Below are 26,665 nucleotides of genomic sequence, written 5' to 3'. Positions count from 1 at the left end.
TCTTAACCCAGGGATTGAACCCAGGTCTCCTGCATTACAGACAGATGCTTTACCCTCTGAGCACTTCAATTTTTAGTTTTGGGGGTTTTTTTCCCCCTCTTGAAGCACTAACTGAGGAAATCCTAAAGTTTCAGCATGTGTGTTGACCTGAATGAGAATGAAATGCTGGACTTGTACTGGGAAGAGAGAGATACAGATCCAGTTGTCATGTTCTGGACAGAACACTGCTGTTATTTGGGATTCTGGGATTCTGTCAGATAGACCTGAGTTTGCACTGAGTAGTATAGCCTGATTAGTTATAGAGCTGCTTATCTTAGCAATAACTGTATTAAATATGAACATTGTATATTTTTTTCAACCAATCTATGAGCACAGTAAAGCAAGCACAATCATACTCTCTCAGCAAGACAAGCAATGATACAGAATTTGTTGTTGTTTTTTCACTAGCTTGCCATATTGTACTTCTCCAATTTGAATGCTTTGTGCAATCTGGTTATTGTGTTACTCCATGGTGTTCATTCTTGGTGTCATTAATATCCTACTTTTTGGCTGAGGTTCTCTTTATTTATGATAATGGTTTGTTACATTTCTAAACACATGTTACATTTCACATAAACACATGTGAATACTTTAATGGTTCAAGCACAAATTGGTGTTGAGTGGCAGTCTTATGGCTGTTTCAGATCAGCTGGATATGTTCATGGCCTAAACCCAGCTAGGTTCACTATAGAGTAATGTTAAAGAGTGCTGAAAAGATAAAGACATTAGCTAGAAGCCTCTTGATATATTGATGGTAGATGATAGATTAAGATGACAAGAATAAATGACCAAGTGGACTGTGTTATCCTTTGTAACAATTTGTTTGGTGCTACCATTTCCGTGTATGCACTCCCAAGCTCAGCAGTGCACGCATACTCAGTCGCTCAGTGGTGTCTGATCCTTTGCATCCCCATGAAGCATAACCCATCAGGCTCCTTTGCCCATGACATTTTCCAGGCATGAATACTGGAGTAGGTTGTCATGCCCTCCTCCAGGGGATCTTCCTGGCCTAGGGATGGAACTTGTATCTCTTGTGTCTCCTGCACTGGCAGGAGGATTCTTTACCATTGTGCCACCAGGGCAGCCCTATGCCAAGCAGGTATACCCGTAATTCGTGTAGTAAACTCACATCTATTCAGATACCAAAAAGCCCAAAAAGCTAAATTAGGTAAAAGCAACTTTTTGGTAATGTCATAGAGTATATATAAATATGCCACAATATAATTTTAGTGCAGTTAGTGTTTATATCCAAATGCTTTGAAAGTTGACAATGCATGAGCAAAAAGACTCTCTGTTAAGAACAAAAAAATTAATCAGAAACTCATTCCAAAGTTTAATTTCAATGTTCAGCTTTTTTTCCCCCCATAGTTCATCAAGATGGCATTAAAAGTTGTTCCATTCCTCTTTTTAGACTGATCATTTTAACTGTTCCATCCTTAATTACTCCACCATGCAGACAAAAAGAGCCTGTGAAGCCTCACTCCCAGGCTTTTTGAGACATTAATGAATATTGCAAAAATTGTGTTGGGCCAGAAATCATTTTTCAAGATGGTTGTAATGAGAAACCCATTCCCCACCCCCACTACTGGCCATCCATCCCACATGCATTTCTTACAATGTATGGTGGACTCTTTGTTCCCTCACCCTTAAAACCTGGATGGCTGTGGCCACAGTAGAAATGGTGCTTTATGGCTCTGAGGCTGGCTGTCTTGGGACTGCTTTCTTGGATCCAGCGAACATGCTGTGCTCTAAGGAAATCCAGGCCACATGCAGAGAGCACAGGTAGGGCCTGCCAGCTGACCGTCCCAGGATCAGTGGTCAGACATGTGAGGAAGGAGACTCCAGTACCAGCTGCTTTGACTGAAACCGGTGAGCGGTGCTGAATGACGGAGAGCAGCCTGAGTCCAGCCAACCTCCAAACCTGTAAAAGACAGTGTTAAGATGATTGCCGTTGTTTAAAGAAAGACATGGTCATTTGGAGTGATTTGGTATGCAGCACTAGATGGCTAAAAAACACATGCTTTTAAGTCAGACCTACTCAAGTTTAAATATTGACCCTATTTCCTGCTAGTGAGATGCGTCAGCCAAGATCTCAAGTTTTTCTAATTCTTTTTGTTCCTGTTACAGATGTTTAATCTGGAATACTGCAGGTGTTCAATGAACATGAGTTTCCTCCCCACCTCCGCCTTCTGGTTTTTCTCCCTTCCTTCCCTTCCTTCTTCCTTCCCTCTCTCTCTCCCTCCTTCCCTTCCTTCTTTCTTCTCTTCCATCTTTTCCTTTTTGCTTGCTTACTCCTTTCCTTCCCTTCCTTCCCATGTAAATTTAACAGAGTGCAGCTGCTTTGGTGGTAGGCCATTTTAGATTGGAATATCTTAGTGCCAGGTGTGGATTTAATTGGACCCTAACTTAAAACGCAAGCAGACAGAATTCAGGATTCTTTCTTTTTTTTTTTTTTGGTGAAAACTGCTGAATCACTGGTTCCAAAATTAGCAGAAAATATGCTCAGACCTTCCACAGACAGTGTGTGTGGTATGATCAAGTGTCTTGGGGGAGTGGGGTAAACACATTTTTTAAAAAAGAAGTGTTTCCATCAGTTCACAGTGAACGTTATCTGAATTCAGTTCAGGCGAAGAATATCTTAAAAAGCTAGATAAAGGAAATGAAGGCATGAGCAACATGTTATTTGTAGGAATGACATACATTATCTCCTTGGCAACTGCAGGGTGGCATGCAATTTGGCACTCTATGTTGTGTCATCTCGGATGCCTGGAAGTCACTGTTTCCTATGGAAACAAAGGAAAGAACAACATGAGAAAAAGAGTTCTGATTTTAGTATGGTGAGAAAGTATTTTAAAATTGAGGGACCAGCAGGCTTTCGCAGCAGAACCAGAACTCAAAATGGCATTAAATTTTCATTTATTAATTCCTTGGTGCTTTAGAATATGAGTGAGATCCAAATTTGTTTTGACCACACTGAACTTTTTATTCATGCTTTGTGATCAAATGATGACTCCAAACATTTGTGTGGAACTTTCTATGCCCTGGTGTGTAGTAAGTCTTTCATAAACATTAGGATGTCAGCATTATTCATGTTCATTTATCTATTCATTCAATAAATATTTGTGGAGTGTCTAATTTGTGCCAGGCATTGTGCTGGGTACTGAGGCTCCATAAACTCCTTGTCTTACGTCTTATGACATTATTCTGCCATATTCATGGGATATTGTGGTAGTTCTTTGTTTGAAGTGACTCAATAATTTAGCCAGCATTCATTTAGCCTCAGCCTGGAGAGCTTATTATTACATAGGCGCTAGGAGATAGCAGAAATGAACCACATGGCCTCACACTATTGATGGGATCTCATCATGGCTCTTCTTTGGTCAGTGATTCCGGGGAAGTTTCCTAGGTGCGGTCAGCTTGTTTTCATCACCAACTTCAAAGTGAATGGCTCCAAAATATTTATGGTAGTGACTCATGCTCAATATAATTTCATTTGGTAGGTAATTTGATGAAATTGAATGTCTTAAATGAAGGAAATTCAGATTGCAATATAGCTAGCTAGAGTCGTAGTTTCCACCTTGATGAAATTCAAAGAGGTATCAACATTATAGAATGCTACAGGGGCAGCCAACATAGTTGTAGTAGACTGCTTGATCACTGCAGGAGAATGATACACCAGGGACATGAGGTTAAAGCCTGACGTCGATGCGGCCAGGATCACCAAGGTGCTCCTAGGAATTTGCCCACAATGGTGCTGGAGAGAAGGCCTGTGGAACAGACACCTGGATTCCAGAGTCAGTTCTTTCCAAGGATGATCTTGCTTTTCATTAATCTATCCAGTATCTCCAGAACATGGCCTTTCCTGCTAATTCTATATTCACTCCCTATCTCATCACAGCAGAAGGTGAGGCATTTATTCACATTTCTGAGACCTATTAAAGAATGACTATGAAATAGGACAGCTAATGTCCACCAAAGAATCTCACAAGAAAAGCCTTCTAGGATGACTATACAAAATAGTGATTTCAGGTGTTCTTTTAGCTCTAAGGAGTTGAAGCCGTATGGCTGATTTTATAATTTCAGCATTAAAATTAAAAACCAGATTTCACTTCCTGGATTCTTCTTCCCTAGGGTCTTATTTTACTATGTCCCTCTCTAAGAGCAATATTTTAGCTTAGAATTTTCTTGGATTTGTGGATATATTCATGGAAGATTTAAATAGCATTGCAGCTGTACAGAAAAGCTGTTCTCGTGTGTGCTTTGAAAATCAGCTTTTCAATAACTGATAGCTTTAGAACCATGATTGAGAGGAAAAATCCAGTCCTTGTTAAACAAGCTATTTCAGCTACTGGATGCATGCTTCAAACCGTTTGAAGAAAGAGAGGCTCACATACCTCATCACTTTGCTCCCAGAAAGGCAGGTTGGTGCCCATGGCCCTCATGCATTTTCTGTGTGGCAACAGAAGGCGAGAAGAGGGTGGGGCTGGATCTGGGAGATGATTCTGCTCCTCCATAGCAATCACTCAGCCATACTTTTAAACAGGCAAATTCATGAAATGGGAGAGGAAAAGCATTTAATTCTGGTTATCAGTTAATATTCCAGGATTGACTCATTAAGCAGTCCATTAACTACTGTAGTGGTCCAGGAAGTATAATCTGGATAGAATAAATGACTGTCATCTGGTTTTCAAGTGGATTTAAATGGGCTGCTTTTGGCTATATAGCATTGCCAACTACTTATCTCTCAAGACATATTGTGTGAGACTCATTTTTGCTGTTTTGAGTGTACAGGAGGGAATGATTGTGTTGTTGATTTATTTCAATACAGCTTATTCATTATTTATCATTTCTTCATTGGACTTATTTTATTGAATATTCATAGTGCTTGGTACTGTGCTAGTCACTGGGGGGAAGAAAATGATAAGACAGTATTGCAACCCCAAAGAAACAGTAGAGATGGGCTCTCATACAGCATGCTGCATTGCTACGCTGGGAAGAAGCATCAAATGCTGTGTGAAGATGTCACAGCCCAGATGAGCCATCTCTGTGGTGGGAGATTCTGAAGAGGGTAGTAGGGCTGTCAGGTTAAATTTCTCAGAGGAAGCAATGACTAAGAATGATATCAGAAAATACAGAATGGAGGCAAAGGAGATGAGGAAGCAGGGTGAGAAGAAAACGTGCCAAGACCCAGAAGCAAGACAATACAGCTCATCCTTGTAGAACTAAATGAAGACACCCTGGCTAGAACCCAGGTGTTTTAATTGGGTTTCCCCCAAAGCAGACTCTGTTTCAAGAATTTGTGTGCAAGCAATTCATATTTGAGGTGATCCCAAGAATTACTGCAAGGAAAGTGAGATGGCAAGGAAGACAATCCAATAAAGTATGACTAATGAACAGATTTACCACTGTGTGTTCATCACACCAGAGGCTCTCCCAGAATATGTGTGGAACACACCTCAGAATTGTCCTGTTGGGTGGCAGAGAAGTTGAGGTACTTATTTATCAGCTCTTGCCTCTTGTTCATTAAGTTTATTCAGGAGATGTTAACTTTCTTCTACTTCTGGTCAAACTCTCTCTCCCATTCCAGTCAAGCTCCTGTAAATAGAGCATTACTTAGAGCAGAAGAAGGTAGTAAGGCATCAGTGATGTCTGGGTAAACCAAACGAATATAGACCAGGCACTCATAGCCTGCGCTACACCAGGATTCCTGGAATGGGTCCAGAGGAGGGTTTGGGAATAAATGGGGAGATGTACCTGGACTTGGAAGCAGGACCAGGTCAGGGAGAATGTTATGTTATATAAGTGTGCGTGTTTCAGGAAAACAATAGGTTCATAAGGATATTAGTTCTGAGAACTTTAATAGCCTGCGTGAGCTAGTGAGAGATGTAGCCTTTCTGTGGCTTTAAGAAGAATAGGCAGATTGGAAAAATCCCGAGGAAGTTGGATGGAAAGGAATAACACCGAGAGAGGCAAAAATCAAAGTTTTGTGGCTTGCAAAGTAAACTGGATTGTGTGCTAGTCTCTAAGATCTAGCATAGAGTAGGAAGGTTGTTTGTTTGGATAAATATACTGAACTCATTGGATATGAATAAATTTGTGCCTAGGTTTGACTTTGGTCAAGAGGGTTTCTTAAGGGTAAGAATTTAGGGCTTTTCTCCAACTATAATATCACCAGAGTCAGAACAGTGCCTGATGTATAAGTAGGCACTTAAATATTTGTTGACTATTGCCTCTTGTGTTCCATAAGCCTCTTATCCTTCTCCATCAGAGGGCAGACAGACTGAAAACCACAAACACAGAAAACAATCCAATCTGATCACATGGACCACAGCTTTTTCTAACTCAATGAAACTGAGAGCCATGCCGTGTAGGGCCACCCAAGACAGATAGATCATGGTGGAGAGTTCTGACAAAGTGTGGTCCACTGGAGAAGGGAATGGCAAACCACTTCAAGTATTCTTGCCTTGAGAACCCCATGAACAGTATGAAAAGGCAAAAATATATGACACCGAAAGATGAACTCCCCAGGTCAGTAGGTGCCCAAAATGCTACTGGAGATCAGTGGAGAAATAACTCCAGAAAGAATGAAGGGATGGAGCCAAAGCAAAAACAATACCCAGCTGTGGATGTGACTGGTGATAGAAGCAAAGTCCGATGCTGTAAAGAGCAATATTGCATAGGAAACTGGAATGTTAGGTCCATGAATCAAGGCAAATTGAAAGTGGTCAAACGGGATGGCAAGAGTGAATGTCGACATTTTAGGAATCAGAAAACAAACATGGACTGGAATGGATGAATTTAACTCAGATGACCATTATATCTACCACAGTGGGCAAGAATCCCTTAGAAGAAATGGAGTAGCCACCATGGTCAACAAAAGAGTCTGATATGGAGTACTTGGATGCAATCTCAAAAATGACAGAATGATCTCTGTTCATTTCCAAGGCAAACAATTCAGTATCACGGTAATCCAAGTCTATGCCTCGACCAGTAACACTGAAGAAGCTGAAGTTGAATGGGTCTATGAAGACCTACAAGACCTAGAACTAACACCCAAAAAAGATGTCCTTTTCATGTTAGGGGACATGAATGCAAAAGTAGGAAGTCAAGAAACACCTGGACTAACAGGCAAATTTGGCCATGGAGTACAGAATGAAGCAGGGCAAAGGCTAGTAGAGTTCTGCCAAGAGAATGCACTGATCATAGAAACACCCTCTTCCAACAATACAAGAGAAGACTCCACACATGGACATCACCAGATGGTCAATAAAGAAATCAGATTGATTATATTCTTTGCAGCGAAAGATGGAGAAGCTCTATATAGTCAGCAAAAACAAGACTGGGAGCTGACTGTGGCTCAGATCATGAATTCCTTATTGCCAAATTCAGACTTAAATTGGAGAAAGTGGAGAAAACCATTAGACCATTCATTTATGGCCTAAATCAAATCCCTTACAATTATACAGTGGAAGTGAGAAATAGATTCAAGGGATTAGATCTGATAGACAGAGTGCCTGATAAACTATGGATGGAGGTTTGTGACAATGTACAGGAGACAGGGATCAAGATCATCCCAAGAAAAAAAAAAAGCAAAAAGGCAAAATGGCTGTCTGAGGAGGCCTTACAAATAGCTGTGAAAAGAAGAGAAGCAAAATGCAAAAGGGAAAAGGAAAGATATACCCATTTTAATGCAGATAAGAAAGCCTTCCTCAGTGATCAGTGCAAAGAAATAGAGGAAAACAATAGAATGGGAAAGACTAGAGATCTCTTCAAGAACATTAGACGTACCAAGGGAACATTTCATGCAAAGATGGGCTCAATAAAGGACAGAAATGGTATGGACATAACAGAAGCAGAAGATATTAAGAAGAGGTGGCAAGAATACACAGAAGAACTGTACAAAAAAGATCTTCACGACCCGGATAATCACGATGGTATGATCACTCACCTAGAGCCAGACATCCTGGAATGCGAGGTCAAGTGGGCCTTGGGAAGGATCACTATGAACAAAGCTAGTGCAGGTGATGAAATTCCAGTTGAGCTATTTTGAATCCTGAAAATGATGCTGTGAAAGTGCTGCACTCAATATGCCAGAAAATTTGGAAAACTCAGCAGTGGCCACAGGACTGGAAAAGGTCAGTTTTCATTCCAATCCTAAAAAAAGGCAATGCCAAAGAATGCTCAAACTACTGCACAACTGCACTCATCTCACATGCTAGTAAAGTAATGCTCAAAATTCTCCAAGCCAGACTTTAGTTGTACGTGATCTGTGAACTTCCAGATATTCAAGCTGGTTTTAGAAAAGGCAAAATAGCCAGAGATCAAATTGCCAACATCTGCTGGATCATCAAAAAAGCAAGAGAGTTCCAGAAAAACATCTATTTCTGCTTTATTGACTATGCCAAAGCCTTTGACTGTGTGGATCACACAAACTGTGGAAAATTCTGAAAGAGATGGGAATACCAGACCACCTGACCTGCCTCTTGAGAAACCTGTATGCAGCTCAGGAAGCAACAGTTAGAACTGGACATGAAACAACAGACTGGTTCCAAATACGAAAAGGAGTACATCAAGGCTGTATATTGTCTCCTTGCTTATTTAATTTCTTTGCAGAGTACATCATGAGAAACACTGGGCTGGATGAAGCACAAGCTGGAGTCAAGATTGCCAGGAGAAATATCAAACACCCCAGATATGCAGATGACACCACCCTTATGGTAGAAAGTGAAGAAGAACTAAAGAGCCTCTTGATAAAAATGAAAGGAGAGTGAAAAAGTTGGCTTAAAACTCAACATTCAGAAAACTAAGACCATAGCATCTGGTCTCATCATTTCATGGCAAATAGATGGGGGAACAATGGAAATAGAACAGAGTTTATTTTGGGGGGCTCCAAAATCGCTGCAGATGGTTACTGCAGCCATGAAATTAAGATACACTTGCTCCTTGGAATAAAAGTTATGACAACATAGATGGCATATTAAAAAGCAGAGACATTACTTTGTCAACAAAGGTCGATCTAGTCAAGGCCATGTTTTTTCCAGTAGTCATGTATGGATGTGAGAGTTGGACTATAAAGAAAGCTGAGCACTGAAGAGTTGATGCTTTTGAACTGTGGTGTTGGAGAAGACTCTTGAGAGTCCTTGGACAGTGAAGAGGTCCAACCAGTCCATCTTAAAGGAAGTCAGTCCTGAATATTCATTGGAAGGACTGATGTTGAAGCTGAAACTCCAATACTTTGGCCACCTGATGTGAAGAAATGACTCATTTGAAAAGACCCTGATGCTGGGAAAGATTGAAGGTGGGAGGAGAAGGGGACAACAGAGGATGAGAAGGTTGGATGGCATCACTGACTCAATAGACATGAGTTTTGTAAACTCCAGGAGTTGGTTATGCACAGGGAGGCCTGGTGTGCTGCAGTCCGTGGGGTCACAAAAAGTTGGGCATGACTGAGTGACTGAACTGAACTGAATTGAGTTCAGTTTATACATGAATGAATAAATTAAAACTTTGTTATGCTCCTGGTTCCTGTCTGCTGTATAGATGGGTCTTCAAGTTGGAGAAAAATTTGAGAAATAAACATTGATTTTATGATACAGATATAAAGATGGTAATCTAAGCCCCTGGACAAGTTTATTCATTTACCTAAAGACTGAAAGAACTGAAATGTCTGAGGGTTGAGCCCTGTGGAAATGTAACATTTTAGGATTCAGTAGAGGAAGAGTATTCCACACTGAAGAGAGTAAGTAAATGGAACATGCCTGGATTGTGGAATTTATTGGACCCATTTAATGGAGGAAGAAATAATCAGCAGTGTTAGATGTTGCCAAGACAGTACGTAAGATGCAGATTTTTTTAAGTTTTATTGGATTAAAACACAAAAAGTTGCAAGGGAAAGATGGGAAGGGAAATAAATAAACAGTGGGTTGAAGACTAAATGACCAGGGAGAGGTGGAAACATTAAGTGTAGACGATGTTTCCCTAAACTGGCAATGATAGACTGGAAGCTGGAAGGGATCAAAGGTTAAGGAGTTGTGGGACTTGATATTTTCATCCCCTTCTTTGTAACAGGAGAGGAATTTTAGTATGTTCTATGTTGAGAAAGTGCAAATATTTTTTAATTGCTAGCATGATTAAGTCAAACAATATTCCCAGGATTGTTGATTTTATGTTCTCAAACATCCATCAGCCCAGAAGGAAAACTTTTAAATGGGAGTCCTTACTTATCTCTTCCTACAACTGTCAGATGAAGGCAAGTTGGGTTTTAGCTGATTCTTAGCATTGCTCCAAGGAATGGAGGCGATTGTCTTCACCGAGGAATAGGAAATAAAATGACTTTTGAAAAGAACACCCAATGTAATGTTCCCATATATTTCCAACATTTTCTGAGGTAGATATTTACAGTATTCATTCAACATTTAGTTCTATTGAAAAAAATACAATGAATATCTGAGTATAGAAACAATGGAAACTTCTATTATAATAATTTATCTCACAGGGACTATCTACATTTTTTGTTCTAGAATATGAACAGCAATATCAAAATGATATTTCACAAGTATTGATCACTTACCTACTTCAGATAAAGTGTTAAGCACTTTATGAATACTACTCCTTCAATAACTCTAAGAAGTTATCATTATTATCTTCATTTTACCCAGGAAAAATATGTAGCACAGAGAGGCTAAATAATTTCCCCAAGGTAACACAGCTAGTATTTAGCAGAGTCCAAAACTTGAATCTACCTGAGTTTAGAACCTACAGATCTGACGTCGGTTTTTAACTTTCAATATACTGCCAACAAAGATAAAAATGAAGATAGATATTTGGCAGCTTTCAGTTTTAGAATTTATTTTATAGATATCTGTAGAGGGCAGGGGCTTTCCTGGAGGCTCAGTGGTAAAGAATCTGCCTGCCAATGCAGGTGATGTGGGTTCCAACTCTGGGTCAGGAAGATCCCTTGGAGAAGTATACAGCAACGGACTCTAGTATTCTTGCCTGGGAAATCCCATGGACAGAGGAATCTGGTGGGCTACAGTCCATGGGGACTCAAAAGAGTTGGACACGTCTTAGCAACGAGGCAACAACAAATAAAGGGCACATTTCCCTTGCTGCATACCAGATATTTGTATCTTTTAGTTTCTGGCCTGCTAGACTGAAGTGGTTATGTTAGTGATATACATTAATGTGCTGATGAGCCATTTACCATAAATTGCAACTCAGCTACTGGTTTAATTCCTGCTAAATTTGCAATCTGCCTTTACTGAAGTGCAAAATTGGCTTTCTTGTCATAAAGTGGTAGACCATGCAAAAGAGTCTAATACCTTATCTTCTAGCTCAAGTAAGATTATCTAGGCTCAGAGAAAGTTTTAAAATTTTCACTTTGGATGAACAGCTGTTTCAACATGAGAGCTTTATTAAACATCAAATGGTCTTGCTAATGCCTCATTGAAAACTAAATAGGTAATAGCATGGCACTTCCTCCTCAGGACAAGTCACATTATTTCCTGGAGAAAGTCAAAGTGGCGTCAGCGATTTGTGGGGTTATCTGTTTGACAACTGGTGTTGTGGTAGAATATCAATTTGTTCTGCTGACTGAATATGCTGTTTTACTATAGATGGAGATTTGTAATGAATTGTGTTAAAAAGGTAATTCAACATATGCTTTATGACCAATTGACTGTGCTTCCATTCGTAAAGTCTAGGGAATGGGATTGATGTTTAAAATACAAGAGCATATGCAATAGGTACTTAATGAGTCCTTTTCCGCTACATACACATGTGTGCACACATTTACTTTATATATAATTTGGCACATGCGTTGTTGAACTTCATTTACCTTAATTATTTGCAGATAATTACATGTTCTCTTCCCTGGTGGCTCAGACGGTAGAGATTTTTCTTGCAACGTGGGAGACCTGGGTTTGGGAAGATCCCCTGGAGGAGGGCATGGCAACCCACTCTAGTACTCTTGCCTAGAGAATCCCATGGACAGAGGAGCCTGGCAGGCTACAGTCCATGGGATCACAAAGAGTTGGACACGACTGAGCAACTAAGCACAGTTTGAAGAATCATTTTCAAGTCAGAAACTAGAACTAGTGTTTATGTTGATATCTTCTCTGGATTACAATTAAAGTTAAATTGCATTGTCCTATGAACCTGAGGGGGAGATGTTTTAGTTTTTCCATAATTTTGAGTAGCAATTTTATAAGCATCTTTCAAAAATTATATATTCAAACTGAAGGTAAAGTCTGTGGAAAGAAGTTGGAACACAGCTTCCTTTTTGCAGAAGAACTTCATAAAAATGGTTCATCATACAGAAGATGTGTATTTTGAATGATGGTGATCGTTCGTTTTTCACACAACCCAAAGGGAAGTTTTCTTCAATTAAAAAGAAATTTTTCACTGCTAGTTTACCTTTGTGGTTAAGATAGAATTTTCTATACAGTAAATCATCTAAATGTGGATGTATTTGTAAATATTTGTTTAGGTCTGACTGTAAAGGTCTGTCTAGTCAAGGCTATGGTTTTTCCTGTGGTCATGTATGGATGTGAGAGTTGGACTGTGAAGAAGGCTGAGCACCAAAGAATTGATGCTTTTGAACTGTGGTGTTGGAGAAGACTCTTGAGAGTGCCTTGGACTGCAAGGAGATCCAACCAGTCCATTCTAAAGGAGATCAGCCCTGGGATTTCTTTGGAAGGAATGATGCTAAAGCTGAAGCTCCAGTACTTTGGCCACCTCATGCAAAGAGTTGACTCATTGAAAAAGACTTTGATGCTGGGAGGGATTGTGGGGAGGAGGAGAAGGGGACGACAGAGGATGAGGTGGCCGGAAGGCATCACGGACTCGATGGACGTGTGTCTGAGTGAACTCCGGGAGTTGGTGATGGACAGGGAGGCCTGGTGTGCTGCGATTCATAAGGTCACAAAGAGTCGGACGCGACTGAACTGAACTGTAGACTGTAGAAGGTATATAAGTAATATCTGTAAGCATATTATGACAACTAGGCACCAAAGAAGTAGGGCAAATATTAGGAAGAACAGAAATATTCATAAGAATTTTGTAATTTTTACACATACTGGAAAGGAAGGATTAATCAGAGGAAGCTTTTTTTATGGGATAATGTGGGTCAAACATTAGTATAGTAGTTACCTTATAATAGAAACTGGATTAATGTAACTAAAATCCAAATCTGAAAAACCAAGCTGTTTATAAATGTTGGTTAACCTGGTTTGGATTGTGTGCACATATATCAGGTAAGTTATGCTTTCTTTCAACTCCATTAGGGTAGCTTTCTAACATGACAACTTAACATATATGCTGTAAGCAACTTCCTGAAGTGGCTAAAATTGTTGGTTTGGAATGCAAATTATGACTGTAGCTCATTTTGACTGTCTGGTCTTAGAAGTAACCAACTTTCCAAGGCTTCAGTGTCCTTATTGGGAAAATAAGAATATTAATACTATTACTTGGGTGGTTGTAGATAATGTGTTAGGTTATTAGTGTAGGGCTTGGTCCATAGTAAGTGCTCAATACATGGTAGAGATGTTGATAAAGATTCAAGACTTCTGTTTGGCAAGTGCTAATATCAGACATTAATTATTTACAGTAGCCCGTGAATGTGAAGCATTGCTTTAACAGTTTATTTCAAGAAAATACAAGGGTAAAAAAGAAAAGGAAGATTTTAGAACATCCTCAAGGGATTTCAAATTTTAATTGACAAAGAAGGTTATTGGCCTTTATCCTTACACCATAGAGAGAAATCTTTGAAAGTTGTCCTCCTGCCAGCAGACACTTTGTTCCTTCCTCTAGCAGCCCTCTTCCCTATGGTTAATACTTGTGTGTGTGCACGTGTTCAGTCTTGTCCAACTCTTTGCGACCCCATGGACTGTAGCCCACCAGGCTCCTCTGTCCATGGGATTTCCCAGGCAAGTATACTGGAGTGGGTTGCATTTCCTTCTCCAGGAGATTTTCCCAACCCAGGGGTTGAGCTTGCGTGTCCTGCATTGACAGGTGGATTGTTTACCAAAGTTTACCAAGTCTTAACTGCCATCTAGGAATATGATTAAGACTTACTCATCCCTAAATTTCAGCTTATGTGTTACTTTCACAAAAAGACTTTCCCAGCAGTCAGGGTATGTCATGTACTCCCTAATTAAAAAAAATTTTTTTTGATAGCATTTATTGCTTATTATAACTTCTTAATAATTCCTGGTAGAAGTTGTAAGGCCTGTGCCTTTTCACCTCTGTACCCCCCATGCCCAACAAGATACTTGAAAAATTAGACACTCAATACATATTGTTCAATGAATGAATGAATTGGGTAAATCAGTGCCTTTAATAAGTCCTTCATTGCTTTTCAACTTAAATGTGGATATTCTATTACTCATTTCCAACAAGAGAGGAAGCATGCAACCTGAGCCCTTTTTCCTAAAAATAAATCTGTTAAAGTCATCATGAATGTTTAGATGCAGTGGGTAAACATTATCTAATGTTCCAAAGAAAGTCGGCTTGCTTTAGGTAAGGCTCTTGGCTCATCAAAGGCTTCCTTAATGCAAAATAGCTGTGATTTTACTAAATGACTTGGCTGCTAATTCTTCAGCTTTAGAACTTTCTCCCCAAGCAGAAGTATTTGCAGATCTAGTCCTGATAAATTATTTCTTTTTAGACATTGCCCTTGTTGCCTTTGCTGATGCAGATAAAACTGTGACTCAGACTGCTTGCTATGCCAGCCTCCTATAGGGTTGGCAGGGATCTGAATTTTTCTGCATGGCTATTTATTATAGCACAATTTCATTTTGATCAAATCATATGAAGTCTATATTAAGAAAAGCACTGTCCAAATGTTTTCTAAGTTCAAATACAATTTTCTGAATATTTTCAAGCTGAAAAAAATCATTTTCATAAGATGATGTGGTTTATTTAAAAAATGAATTTGTTTGGACACCCAAGTTAGAAATTAAAGAACATGGTAAGATTTCTTTTGCAATATTTTATCAGGTATCTACATATATTACCTTTACTTTTAAGGATTAAAAATACCCTTAATATAAAATATTAGCAAAAGTTATAAATTATTTTAATGACATCTTCAATATTTAAACACATGTATGTTTTAAAATCCATGATACATGTACATACATTTTCACATGAAAATCAATCTGAAAGGAAAATAAAAATATTTAAGGAAAAATATTGAGTAGTTAAAGAAGGACCTGGAGCTAAGTCCAAATTAGAAGCTTAAATGAAAATCCTGGTTGACTCTAGCCTCTGATTAGGATTAAGGAAAACTGAAAGGAACTCAAGAGATATTGTGGAGAACTCATATCTAAGCAACTTCGATGGTTTAGAAAGATGATGTAGATGCCTCCCTGGTGGATATATGGAAGTGTTTTCATTCGTTAAGGACAAAATTAAAAATGTTACAAAGAAATCGATGCTTAATTCCCGTTAAAAGCATCTCAATTTCTCTACATATCTTATCTTAACTCAACTTAGGATTTGGGGGGTTATCAAAAGAGGATACTCACTCAGTGGTGAAGAGAGAACAGACTAGAAACAAAATACCTGAGAAGAGAGAATTGTTTAGGTTTTGTTTATTTTTTTTTCCTATGAGAAAGTGAACATTATTTTAAAATATTAAGATGTATGTCTTAAATTTATTAAAGTTAGATGATTGTCTTAGATTCCTGAGGTTGCCATAGCCAAATAACAAGATCAGTTGGCTTAAATAACAGAAATTTATTTTCATATTTCTAAGGACTAGATAATCCAAGATCAAGGTTCTGGCCATTCAGGTTTCTGATGAGAGCTTTTTTTCTGTTTGCAGACGACTGCCTTCCTGCTGTGTCCTCGTATGACACAGATAAAGGGTTTTCTGGTGTCTCTTTCTCTTTCGTAAGGACATTAGTTCTATCTGATCAGGGCTTTGTTCTTATGACCTCATTTAATATCACATCTTAAAAGATCCTATCTCCAGTATAGGACCTTGAGGAGTTAGGACTCCAACATATCAATTTTGAGGGGCCATAATTCAGTCCATAGCAATGATTAAAACTTTTTAATATTTCACTCTTTACCTTTTTGGACATTTGTTGCCTTCTGCTATCCCCAGTTTGGTGTCTTTCATTGTCTCATTTCTTCTAATTTAAACGTGGAAAAAAGTCCTTTGGCTACTGTCATTGAAATTTTAAAAAAATAAAAAGAGTGATACTATAATGCCAGACCAGTATTTCCACAGATAAAACTCTTTTTAATATTCCATTTTATTGAGAAAGTGGGCCAGCCAAACTGAGTTGCCAAAGTTCTAATTGTGAGCCAACATTCTGGGTATGTCTTTTCATAGCATAAGTGTGAATATCATCCTATAGGTTGGATTATAACAGTTCCTCCAGTCTTTTTCCCTGGTTACCAGTTTCTAGACTTTACTGGTAATTGGAATGTTCCAGAAAGAGATCAGTGAACTGATAGGTTGATACATGAGATGCTTTTAAAAAAATATAATTCACATCTTTTCTGGACATTGAAATACTTGTGGCTATAGTTTTTCTTACACATAGCTTTGACATATGGCTGCTGTTGTGGTTGTTCAGTCACTAAATCATTTTTGACTCTTTGCAACCCCAAGGACTATAGCATGCCAGGCTTCCCTGTCCCTCACCATCTCCCAGAGTTTGCTCAAACTCATGTCCATCGAGTCGGTGATGCCATTCAACCAACTCATCCTCTGTTGCTCCCTTTTCCTCCTGCCTTCAATCTTTCCCAGCATGAGGGTCTTTTCCAATGAGCTGGCTCTTTGCATCAGGTGGCTAAAGTATTGGAGCTTCATCTTCCACATCAGTCCTTCCAATGAATATTCAGGGTTGATTTCCTTTAGGATTGGTTGTGTAAGTGTGAGTCACTCAGTTGTGTCCAACTCTGTGACTCCATGGACTGTAGGCCACCAGGGTCCTCTGTCCATGGGATTTCTCAGGCAAGAATACTGGAGTGGGTTGCCATTCCCTTCTCCAGGGGAATCTTCCTGACTCAGGGGTCAAACCCAGGTCTCCTGCGTTACAGTCAGATTCTTTACTGTCTGAGCCACCAGGGAAGCCCAAGATTGATTGTGGTAGTTGGTTAATTAAAAATATGTTAGCTAAGTGTCAGGTGCAGAAGAATCACTCAGTAAAAATTAACCATTATTGCTGCTGTTGCTATTTTCCTAGATGAGCTTTTTATATTTGTCTTATACCATAGGATTTACTCTAGTGTTAATTCTTACCTTTATTATGTCTAAAATGTGTTTTAATTTCATTATTGCATTTTATATTTCCTTGTATTTATTCTTATTTTTGCCAGCAACATCCTTTTCATAGCTGACTTCATCACAGACTGTCTTTAGCTCCCTCTACCTTTCTGATTATTCAAAGCAGGCACATTATTTTTATAGAAACATAGAAAAAATTTTCTAAAATCTTGTTGTCTGTAATGATTTGTTCATGAATGACGTATCTTTTTATTTCAGGGACAGGATCTTGTTATCTGTCTTCTGGATTATTTCTATACAATATCCTTTGATGCCTACTAGGTACTGAGTGCCTTGCATGCATTATCTTATTTATTCCTTATGAGGAAGTACCATTATTACTCTTATTTTAATAAGAACTTTGAGGTTTCAAGAGATTTAGTAAGTTGTCAAATATCCCACAGCTGATAAATGGCAAATTCATTATTCGAGTCCAGGACAGTCTGATCTGATGGTTCACAATTCAGTTTAGCCAGTGTTTCCCATTTTCTGATCCCTGATGACTGGCAGTAGCATAACTAATAAATAACATGCCCTCTAAATAGGGCCTAATGCTGAGTTCTTATCTAGATCCCAGGTTATTCCTATGAACAGTTGGAGTGATTTTAATGCTGTTTTCATTTTTGAGCAAGAGAAGATCTATCCTGTTCAGTGTCTGCATTTGGAAAAAGTGAGCGGATGATTCTTTGCCCTCTACCCTCTCCACTTTTATGTTGGCAGTATTGATGAACACATCTCCTGGAGCAATTCCAGGTAGCATTCTGGTCAAGTACAAGACTACCTGATCAAGCAGAGAACTTCTGCTCTGATTGGTGAAGTGTCTGACTAAGAAATTTCCTCTCCTACAGCCATCTATTTAACCTACCAAGTCTTGGCAAATAAAAAGAAGCACTAGAAATCACTGTGAAATAAAACTAACCAAAGATCACTTATCTTCAAGAAACCCTACTTCTTTCAACTTCTAAATATACTAGACAAAATGAATGAATTCTGTAAGACCGTGTTCTCTGGTAATTCCAAATTGAAGGCATAAATTTCTTATCCCAGTGCCTGATATTGAAAGTAATATTTCTACAGCTTATGGAAATGCAAACACTGAATTAAAAGCTAACATTGGGAGGAAATGAAATACAATAAATAGAGAACTCGGCATTTTCATTTCTACATTTTGTTGTTCAGTGCGTGTTGGAATCCCCTGGTAACAACTGATGAAATATTTAGCACGTTTATTTGTAGGGAATGTTTTTTATTTCTATTTGGTAACATTTTTAAAAAAACACTACTGAAGGTCTTCCATGAATCATTACCTTGGGATTTAGTTTTTCATCTGCTCTTACCATCATTGTTTATTTTCTTATTAAATAAGATGTGTGTCTAACCCCTGAAGGCCTGTCAGAACAGGCCTTGAATAAATGTCTTTGCATTATTGGATTTTTTTTTTTTTTGGTATGTGACTCATTGATATTCTAGAAGATAAACCTGTTCATTATTAGCCTTGTTTGTTTTTAATTTAGAAGGGTTAAATTACATTTTATTAAACTTCATTAGCTTTTCAAATAAGCAAGATGAATGTGGCTTGCGTTCTGCACAGTCACTTTATCTCATTGCTGCTAGAGTAATAAGTTGAGATGAATTTTCTCTCTGCAGTTGATAATACTTCTTTAGAAATCGTGTCAGATCACAGTCATGATGGACGAATTGCTTGGATTTGCTCTTGTTTGCCTGTTGCTGCTTTAATTTGTTGGTAATGTTTAAATCTGCCACCTCACATCTCTATCCGACAGTTTTCCGTGCTTCAGGCTATTGTGACTAATGACAAAATGATCTCAAACTAAATCATTTTTTAAAATTCAAATGAAGCTTAGGTGCTTTTCTTGTTTGTAACCACTGTACATCTGCTGAATACTGATAGAGATACTCAACCCTGTGTATGAAACATAACCTCACTCTGACTGACACATTAGCGGCTCCAATACTTGAAGGCTGTGTGGATATTATTCCTAGTGAGTCCTGTGCCAGTTAGGTCAGTAGATTTCTCAATCCTTTTAGAGTTTGTCATCAGGGAAAATGACAACTACTTTTTACATCGAGGACCATGAGACCTCAATGCAAAATAACTTCAGTATCATTTGACTGCCTGGCAAAGAGCAAAGATTTAAGCCTTGAATCAGTCTAGCTCTTCTCTGCTTTTGTAGGTTATGATATTTAGAGTATTGAGATTTCTTAGGCATTCTTAGTCAGACCTGGGTTCAAGTCCAGATAATTTATACACCTTAGGTGTTACTGCAATATTATGGACATATGTCCATAAACAAAGAGATAGTCATCTGAAGGTCAGATAGAAAGTTTCTGAAACTTGCTCTTTAATCTGAAATAGAATCTTAACTCTGTATTATGTCCATTTCAGTGAAATTTATTAAAAAATGAAGTAGATGCCTGCTATGTGCATTAGCCTACTATGATTAATAAGATAGCTTTCTATCCTAGAAGTTCACTAATACTGTAAAACTGGGAATAAAAAGACTTGATTTTTTTTTTCAGATGATAATCCTGGTGGCATACTTCATACTGCTTCCTCTACTTTCATGAAGTCTCATGGTTCATTGATTCTTTTTTCCAATCACAGACTGATCCTGCCTCTTTGACTTGAAGTATTCTTCAAGTCTGTGCTTATATTACTTTGATATTTAAAACTTGCCTAGTAGTGGATAGTGTCAATATAATTTTCAAAATGTCAAAAACATGAGTCATACAAATATGGAATGAATCTATGTCAAGGTTTTGTCTAATTCATTAATTAATGAGGATACTACTTATTAGTAAAACTGGCTCAAAATCTTTTTGGGGGGAATGCCTATAAGTAACCATTATTATTGTTACTTGAAAAGAATACTAGAATGATACTGCTAGATTAGATACAGAAGTAGTTAATATCCTTCAGGGAGTCAAAACCATAACCTTTGGTGCTCCTTTCTGCTGAACAGTAATCTATAAATTTATATGTAACTCACAGTGTTTGGGGTCAAATCCAATATTAAATAGCAAAATCAAACTCAAGTATACTCTCCAAGAGACTTGATAATCCTTGGATGGACTTTTTAAGCCATGCTCCACAATGACATTGCAAGGACATGCTGTATTCCTTTCTGATTTCCAAGTCTTGAATAATTTTTAAACAATATACTTGACTGTTACAAATACTTGACTAACTCATGTAGGTGTAGTTTATGAAGCTCTTTAATGTCTCCCCCATATTTGAGTATCCAGAGGCTGTACAACATGGCAGAACACTCAGTCACTCACTCTGTGACTTTCATCCACGTAACCCTGCTGCTGTGAGCTGCATGCATGCTCGGTTGTGTCCCATGGACTGGGGCCCGCCAAGCAATTCTGTGTATGTGATTTCCCAGCAGTAATACTGGAGTGGGTTACAATTTACTCCCCCAGGGGTCTTCCCAACCCAGGAATTGAATCCACATCTCTTCCATCTCCTGCATTGGCAGGCGGGTTCTTTACAACAAGTGCCACGTGGGAAGCAATCAGCTATATTAGAACATAACTCACAGTTGGTATTTCAGAATATTTCAGAAGGATTCTAATCTGGAAGAAAGGAAGACAGGGTCCTGCAAATGTTCTTGTGCTTCCTTCTGAGGCACAGTTAAGTCACTTATGGTTTCGTCTTTTAAGGTCTCACTTTTAAAATTCATTAGGCAGGATTGGAACAGTCTGTGGAGCTAACTATTCCATACTACTGAGGCAAGGCTCTCCTGAGGACTCCACCAAAAGCTACATAAATGGTGAGATTTTCCACTATGTCTGGAGGGAGCATGCGCTATTCCTGGTTTGGTATGTGCTGTGCACTGTTTTTTCTAATCCTGTCAGGTGGTTCTTTTTGCCTTGGGTAGTTAACTCATACTCAAAAGTGGATCTGTGCATAGCAGAATTCTCACTGGGGACTCTTTACGACTTTTGGCTTTTTTTTTTCCAGTATCAAATTCTCTGCTATTTTTTCCTGTGAATTCTAGCCACCTTGATTTCATCACGTTCTCAGCCTCATCTCCTCAATTTAGGGGGTCTGTCAGATTGCTCGTGTATTCTCCTTTCCTCCACCACAGCATGCACGCTGAGTTTTGTTTTTTCTCTCTCAGTGATTGTGTCCTGTGTTCTCTAATGCTCAATCTCTTAAAAAACAGTTGTTTTACAAATGTTTTCCTTTTTTTTTTTTTTTTTTGTCATTTCCTATGAGATAGTAAATTCAGTTCCTGTTGCTCCATTTTGGCCAGAAGCAGAAATCTCCAATTCTTAGAATTTAGTCTGAGGGAAAATAGGAGTTTCTAAAGATTATGGGCAACCCAACTTTTGGTGGAAGGAGGCAGTATGCAAATATCAAGCTGTATTTGAAAAGATGTATTTCTCTCTTGCTTCTCTAATCAGCCCTTTATTACTTTCTTCCCTTCTTTTCTTAGTATATTTAATATTTTGCCACAGCTTGACCCTTCATTCTATTTTACTTTTTCTTATATTTTTGATTGCATCATGTGTGTGGGAGCGCATATTATCTTCCCAATGATAGTGTAAACTCTTTAAATGTTGTGGCTATACCTTATCATTCTTCATATTTTTCATCTTGAATGTAACATCTTAAAATTAATTCTGTAAAGAGGGATTCAAAATCTGAGGATTAATCAGGTGATGTTTATAATGTATTTTGTATAGGAAAAGTACAAGGCAAATAATGATATCTTTAGCTTTTAGGTTGATGTTAATTTTGGTTTCACTTGTTTCCACTCAAATTATGTGACATATGTGAGACTACAGTTTCTCATGAGTTCAGCTGCAACCAGTTTCGAAGAGTACTCCAGGCTGACATGAAAAATACTTTCTAAACCTTTTCAGATCCTGCTTTGGCTCTGCATGTTGCAAGGCTTTTTCTTCTCTCTCTACTCAGGGAACTTGAGGCCATAATTCACAAGTCTATGAGATATGTATGGACTGAATCCTTTCAACTTGTTCAATAAGTGTAGTATTGGAAAAATATTTTACGTGTAAAATAAATATTTCTCTGTAAAGGGAGCTCACAAGTAATTTTGTATAATATTATCCATAAAGTTCCTTGCAAGTTGGCTCGTTCTAATCATCCACTTGTGAGCTTTTCTTCATCATGTCTCTCTCTCGTCTGTACTTCTCCATCTCCTTACCCACCATTTATTTCGTAAAATGGTGGGAAAAGAGGATGGAAAAAGCAATTACAATATACCCTTAGTATAACTTAGAATAAACATAATTAAAGAGGAAAGATTGTTGCAAAAAGTCACAGTATCTTCTAAAGATAGACATGATTATTTTGGGAACTGTTTGAGCAATTGCTTTCCTTCATTAGTATGGACAATCTATAGTTGGCTCTATGGTTATTTATCATGCCTGTCAAAATATAAGAATTTTAATGCTTACCATCTGTATTCAGATACAGTCTTGTTCTATACATAAAATCATTTTATGGAAAATGGTGAATTCCATTTTGATTTAAATACTATTGGTAAATAGTTTGAACTCAGATATTTATGCAATGATATGGTGATGATATTTATATTATAATACAACAGTTTATTTAAAAATGATTTTCCTTTCTATTCACATTATTAATTGTGGTGAAAAACTAAAATGCATTAGGACTTCTGCTGCTGCTGCTGCTGCTGCTGCTGCTGCTGCTGCTAAGTCGCTTCAGTCGTGTCCGACTCTGTGTGACCCCATAGACGGCAGCCCACCAGGCACCCCCGTCCCTGGGATTCTCCAGGCAAGAAAACTGGAGTGGGTTGCCATTAGGACTTCTAGATTTTATATAATAATGTCAATGTAAGATTATGAAAATAATTCCCAGGGATTTAGAAATTGAGGTTTTGGAGTTCCTGTCTTTTAAAAGGAATATTATACACATATAGATGGCTATTGTTTTTGTTCTGTGCACAAAAATAGATATCATTCTTGTTTATAAAGTGAACATTTACTAAACTCATTGAAATGTATATAGTGTATCAGTAAAACTGGAGAAAGATATTGTACAGTTATCATCACGCACCCTTAAAGTAAAATCAAGTATAACTCTAGTTAAAAGTTCTAAAAGCCTGATCTTTCCATAGATTTAAATTCTAATCATTCATAAGTATGGAAAATATTTTGAAATAAAAGATGCTTCATTCAGAGTTTCAAATATATATGTGTCCTTTTTAAGTTAGATATTCTTAAGCTTTCACAAGAAGCTGAATGACTGTAGCACATTAATAAAGGAGCTAATTTGTAAGTATTTGATCCATTTAAAATTTGTATAATTGCATAAAATTATGTAACCAATATAATTTTTAATATACCTTTTCAGAACACAAATGCCAATTTGAGCATGAGAAAAAGAGCCAACGCCTTGGTTCACTCTGAATCTGATGTTGGCAGCAGAACTGACGTGGGAAACCATTCTAGCAAGTCTTCCATGGTTGTTCAAGGATCTTCTGAAGCCACACCACAGTCTTACTTAGCTTCCAGTCCAAACCCATTTAGCCGTGCAAACGCAGCTGAAACTATATCTGCCGCAAGAGCAATTCCATCTGCTCTTCCTTCTACTCCTAGTAGAACTGGGTATGTGCCCCGACAAGTCCCAGTTGGATCTGCTTCTACCCAGCATGTGTTTGGATCAAGACTGCAGCGAATTAAGACCACAGTTAATAGCATAGGGACTTCTGGAAAGTTGTCAGCCACTACTCCTCCCTCTGCTCCACCACCTTCTGGATCTGGCACAAGTAAAATAGACAAATATGCCCGCATTCTCTTTCCAGTAACATTTGGGGCATTTAATATGGTCTATTGGGTTGTTTACTTATCTAAGGACACTATGGAGAAATCAGAAAGTCTAATGTAATTTTGTTGCTATAGTAGTTTCCTAAAAGATGATGAACTTAACACAGAATGTCTTTTTAAATGTTTTTAAAGATAAACAACTGTTCTTTACTAAAATAAAAATTCCATGTAATTTTTCCATTTAAAAAATTCAGCCAGTCATTGGGAGAGTTAATTAATTCCTTAGTGAAGGGAAAGTGAGCTATCTTTCATCTCAGAAAGATGATTTAAATAGAATCAATTCAGCATTCAAATTAGATGGAATACAGACTATCCTGAAAAGTTGGGACAAGCGAAACAGGGCTATTAGAGATCCATGGTGCATATTTATGCATTGAATTTTGAAAACAGTCTATGATATTTTCTAATACACACTATGAATATCAACCAACCACCCTAAATTTCCCAGTGGCACTGCTCTTAATCAGAATCTTTGGATATGATATGCCACAGTAACTTTTGGAGATCCTCTTAGTATCTTCAAGAAAAGGACTTTTCCTCTTATATGAAACATTTTTAAAAGGAAAATGGAACACAACAAATACTGACCAATAGAGTGAAACTTCTGCTGCAACAAAGACAGAGACCAGGAGAAATGTGTTCCTGCCATGTGTTGGCCAAATAACAGTTGACTAGAAAATTTGTACTTTGAGCCAAAGTTTAACTTACTGTATGAATTCCTTTTGATAATAGTTCATTCAGTTATATATCCTTTCAACATATAGTTATTCAGAACCTACCATGTTCCAGGCACTATGTTAGACACTGTCTCTCTAGAAAAGCTCTTTCACCTTTACCTGCACTTTTACTCAAATAGGAGAGTGAGTGCATGCTAATGAACCACCAACTAGCAGAAGACATTGCATTCTTTAGTGTAGGAGGTTTATTTAGAGTCTGATGACATAATATTTGTTTCTGCTATATTGATAGAGGATAACAAGTGTATTATTCACATAGCCACTTTTGAGATTAGTACACATTAATGCAACTTCAGCAAGTGACTTCAGTGTATAACGAAAATGTGGTAAAGATTGTTCTCTTAGTGAAAAGCACTGTGTACCTCAAAGTAGTAATCTGGGCACTATAAGACCTTATAGATTACTTGTCTCAAACTTGATCAGAATCACATATAGAATTTGAATAGAATTTGAATAGATTCAGAATAGAATTTGATTAGAATCACAGAATCATCAGAATCAGGAATTCAATACAAAGCCTTTTAGATATTTTTCCCAACATAGAGCTATATCAGCTGGTGAAATACTAAGCTTCTAGGGAGTTTGTGTGTCCATAGTTCATATTTCTGGGCAGTTTTATGTTTATTTTGGGGGGAGTTTTTATACAGTTTCATAACAAAGGTGAGTATTTTAAAATTATAAGAACAGTAAATGAATGGAGTAAAGGAAAAAAAAATCATGACTGGTGGTAGGATGCTACTGAAGCTGTTATGTGGTTTATCAGGACTTTCATGTGCTGATTTTTCTTTTTTTTATTAGGTAGGCTTAACAGCTTAATTAATTTTCTTTCAGCAGTCCTATGCCTCTAAATCTAGGCCTACTTTTTTTGGTTGTGTTACTTCCAAGATTTTTCTTCTGTACTTCTCTCTTCCTGATCTGGGGTATGTGAATGAATGTGTTCTGGATGTTTGGGGAATATTTTGATAGAAACGGCCACCTTGTCAACAGTATTTCTTATTTTTTTAGAAAAAATATATATTAATTTGCATTAGTTTTTTAGTTGTTGAATTGCCTTGAAATGGTTGTATATGAGACCTATAAAACGTGCAAATACTAAATTTTAATTTGAATCATATCTAAGAATTCCTTCTTGGCTATGTCTCTAGCTGTTTCTTAGAATCATCAATAATTTTAAGGCTGAAGAATATTTTAGAATCATCCAATCCAAACTCCTCATTTACAAATTGATGCCAATAGTATGAAGCCCAGTAAAATTTGTATATGTGTATATATTTAATAAAGAATACTTATAACAAAAAAGCTGATAATAAATTATTTCATGAATGTGAATAGATTTATAGCCTTCAGGATGATGTTTGAAATTGTGGTCAGAAGCTATGACTGTTTCTTTATTCCAACAAAATGACCTTATTTCTTTGGTAAGGAAAATGCTCCTTGCTTGTCTGTTGGCCTATTCTTAAGAATAGTTCATTGGCTTTCTTTTTTTTTTTAAGAAATTCTTCTCCTATAAATTCTTGCAGATTTTTAGGGAATAAAAAGAAACGATTTTAGATTTGTAGATCAGTGATACAGATGGATTCATAATTTTGTCTTTACCTTTATATGGAAGAAGATTTTTAAAATAATTCAGGTAGCCAAGCAAAGAGAAAGGACAAAACTAACCAAGGATTCTTAGTTGTTAAATGGAAGAATAAATTGATCAGAATGTTTAATCATTCTTGTGAAAAGGAATTATTTCTATTGCCCACATGTTAGTAGTAAA

The 26,665-nt window shown here is 37.6% G+C and overlaps 1 protein-coding gene across 3 annotated transcripts in view; it reads left to right on the top strand.

The window, feature by feature from the left end:
- The window catches only part of GABRA4 (gamma-aminobutyric acid type A receptor subunit alpha4), a 76,105-nt gene extending 51,878 nt beyond the window's left edge, over nucleotides 1-24,227 (top strand). For all 3 annotated transcript variants that reach the window (XM_068975141.1, XM_068975140.1, XM_068975139.1), the window contains one exon: nucleotides 23,694-24,227. In XM_068975141.1, coding sequence (XP_068831242.1) covers nucleotides 23,694-24,227 — 534 coding nt within the window. The remainder of the gene's footprint in view (nucleotides 1-23,693) is intronic.
- The last annotated feature ends 2,438 nt before the right edge of the window (nucleotides 24,228-26,665 follow it).

Source organism: Capricornis sumatraensis, chromosome 7, assembly GCF_032405125.1.
Source record: "Capricornis sumatraensis isolate serow.1 chromosome 7, serow.2, whole genome shotgun sequence".
Classification (NCBI taxonomy): Eukaryota; Metazoa; Chordata; class Mammalia; order Artiodactyla; family Bovidae; genus Capricornis; species Capricornis sumatraensis.
The sequence above is the reverse complement of the archived record's forward strand: the minus strand, read 5'-3'. Positions and strand labels throughout refer to the sequence as shown.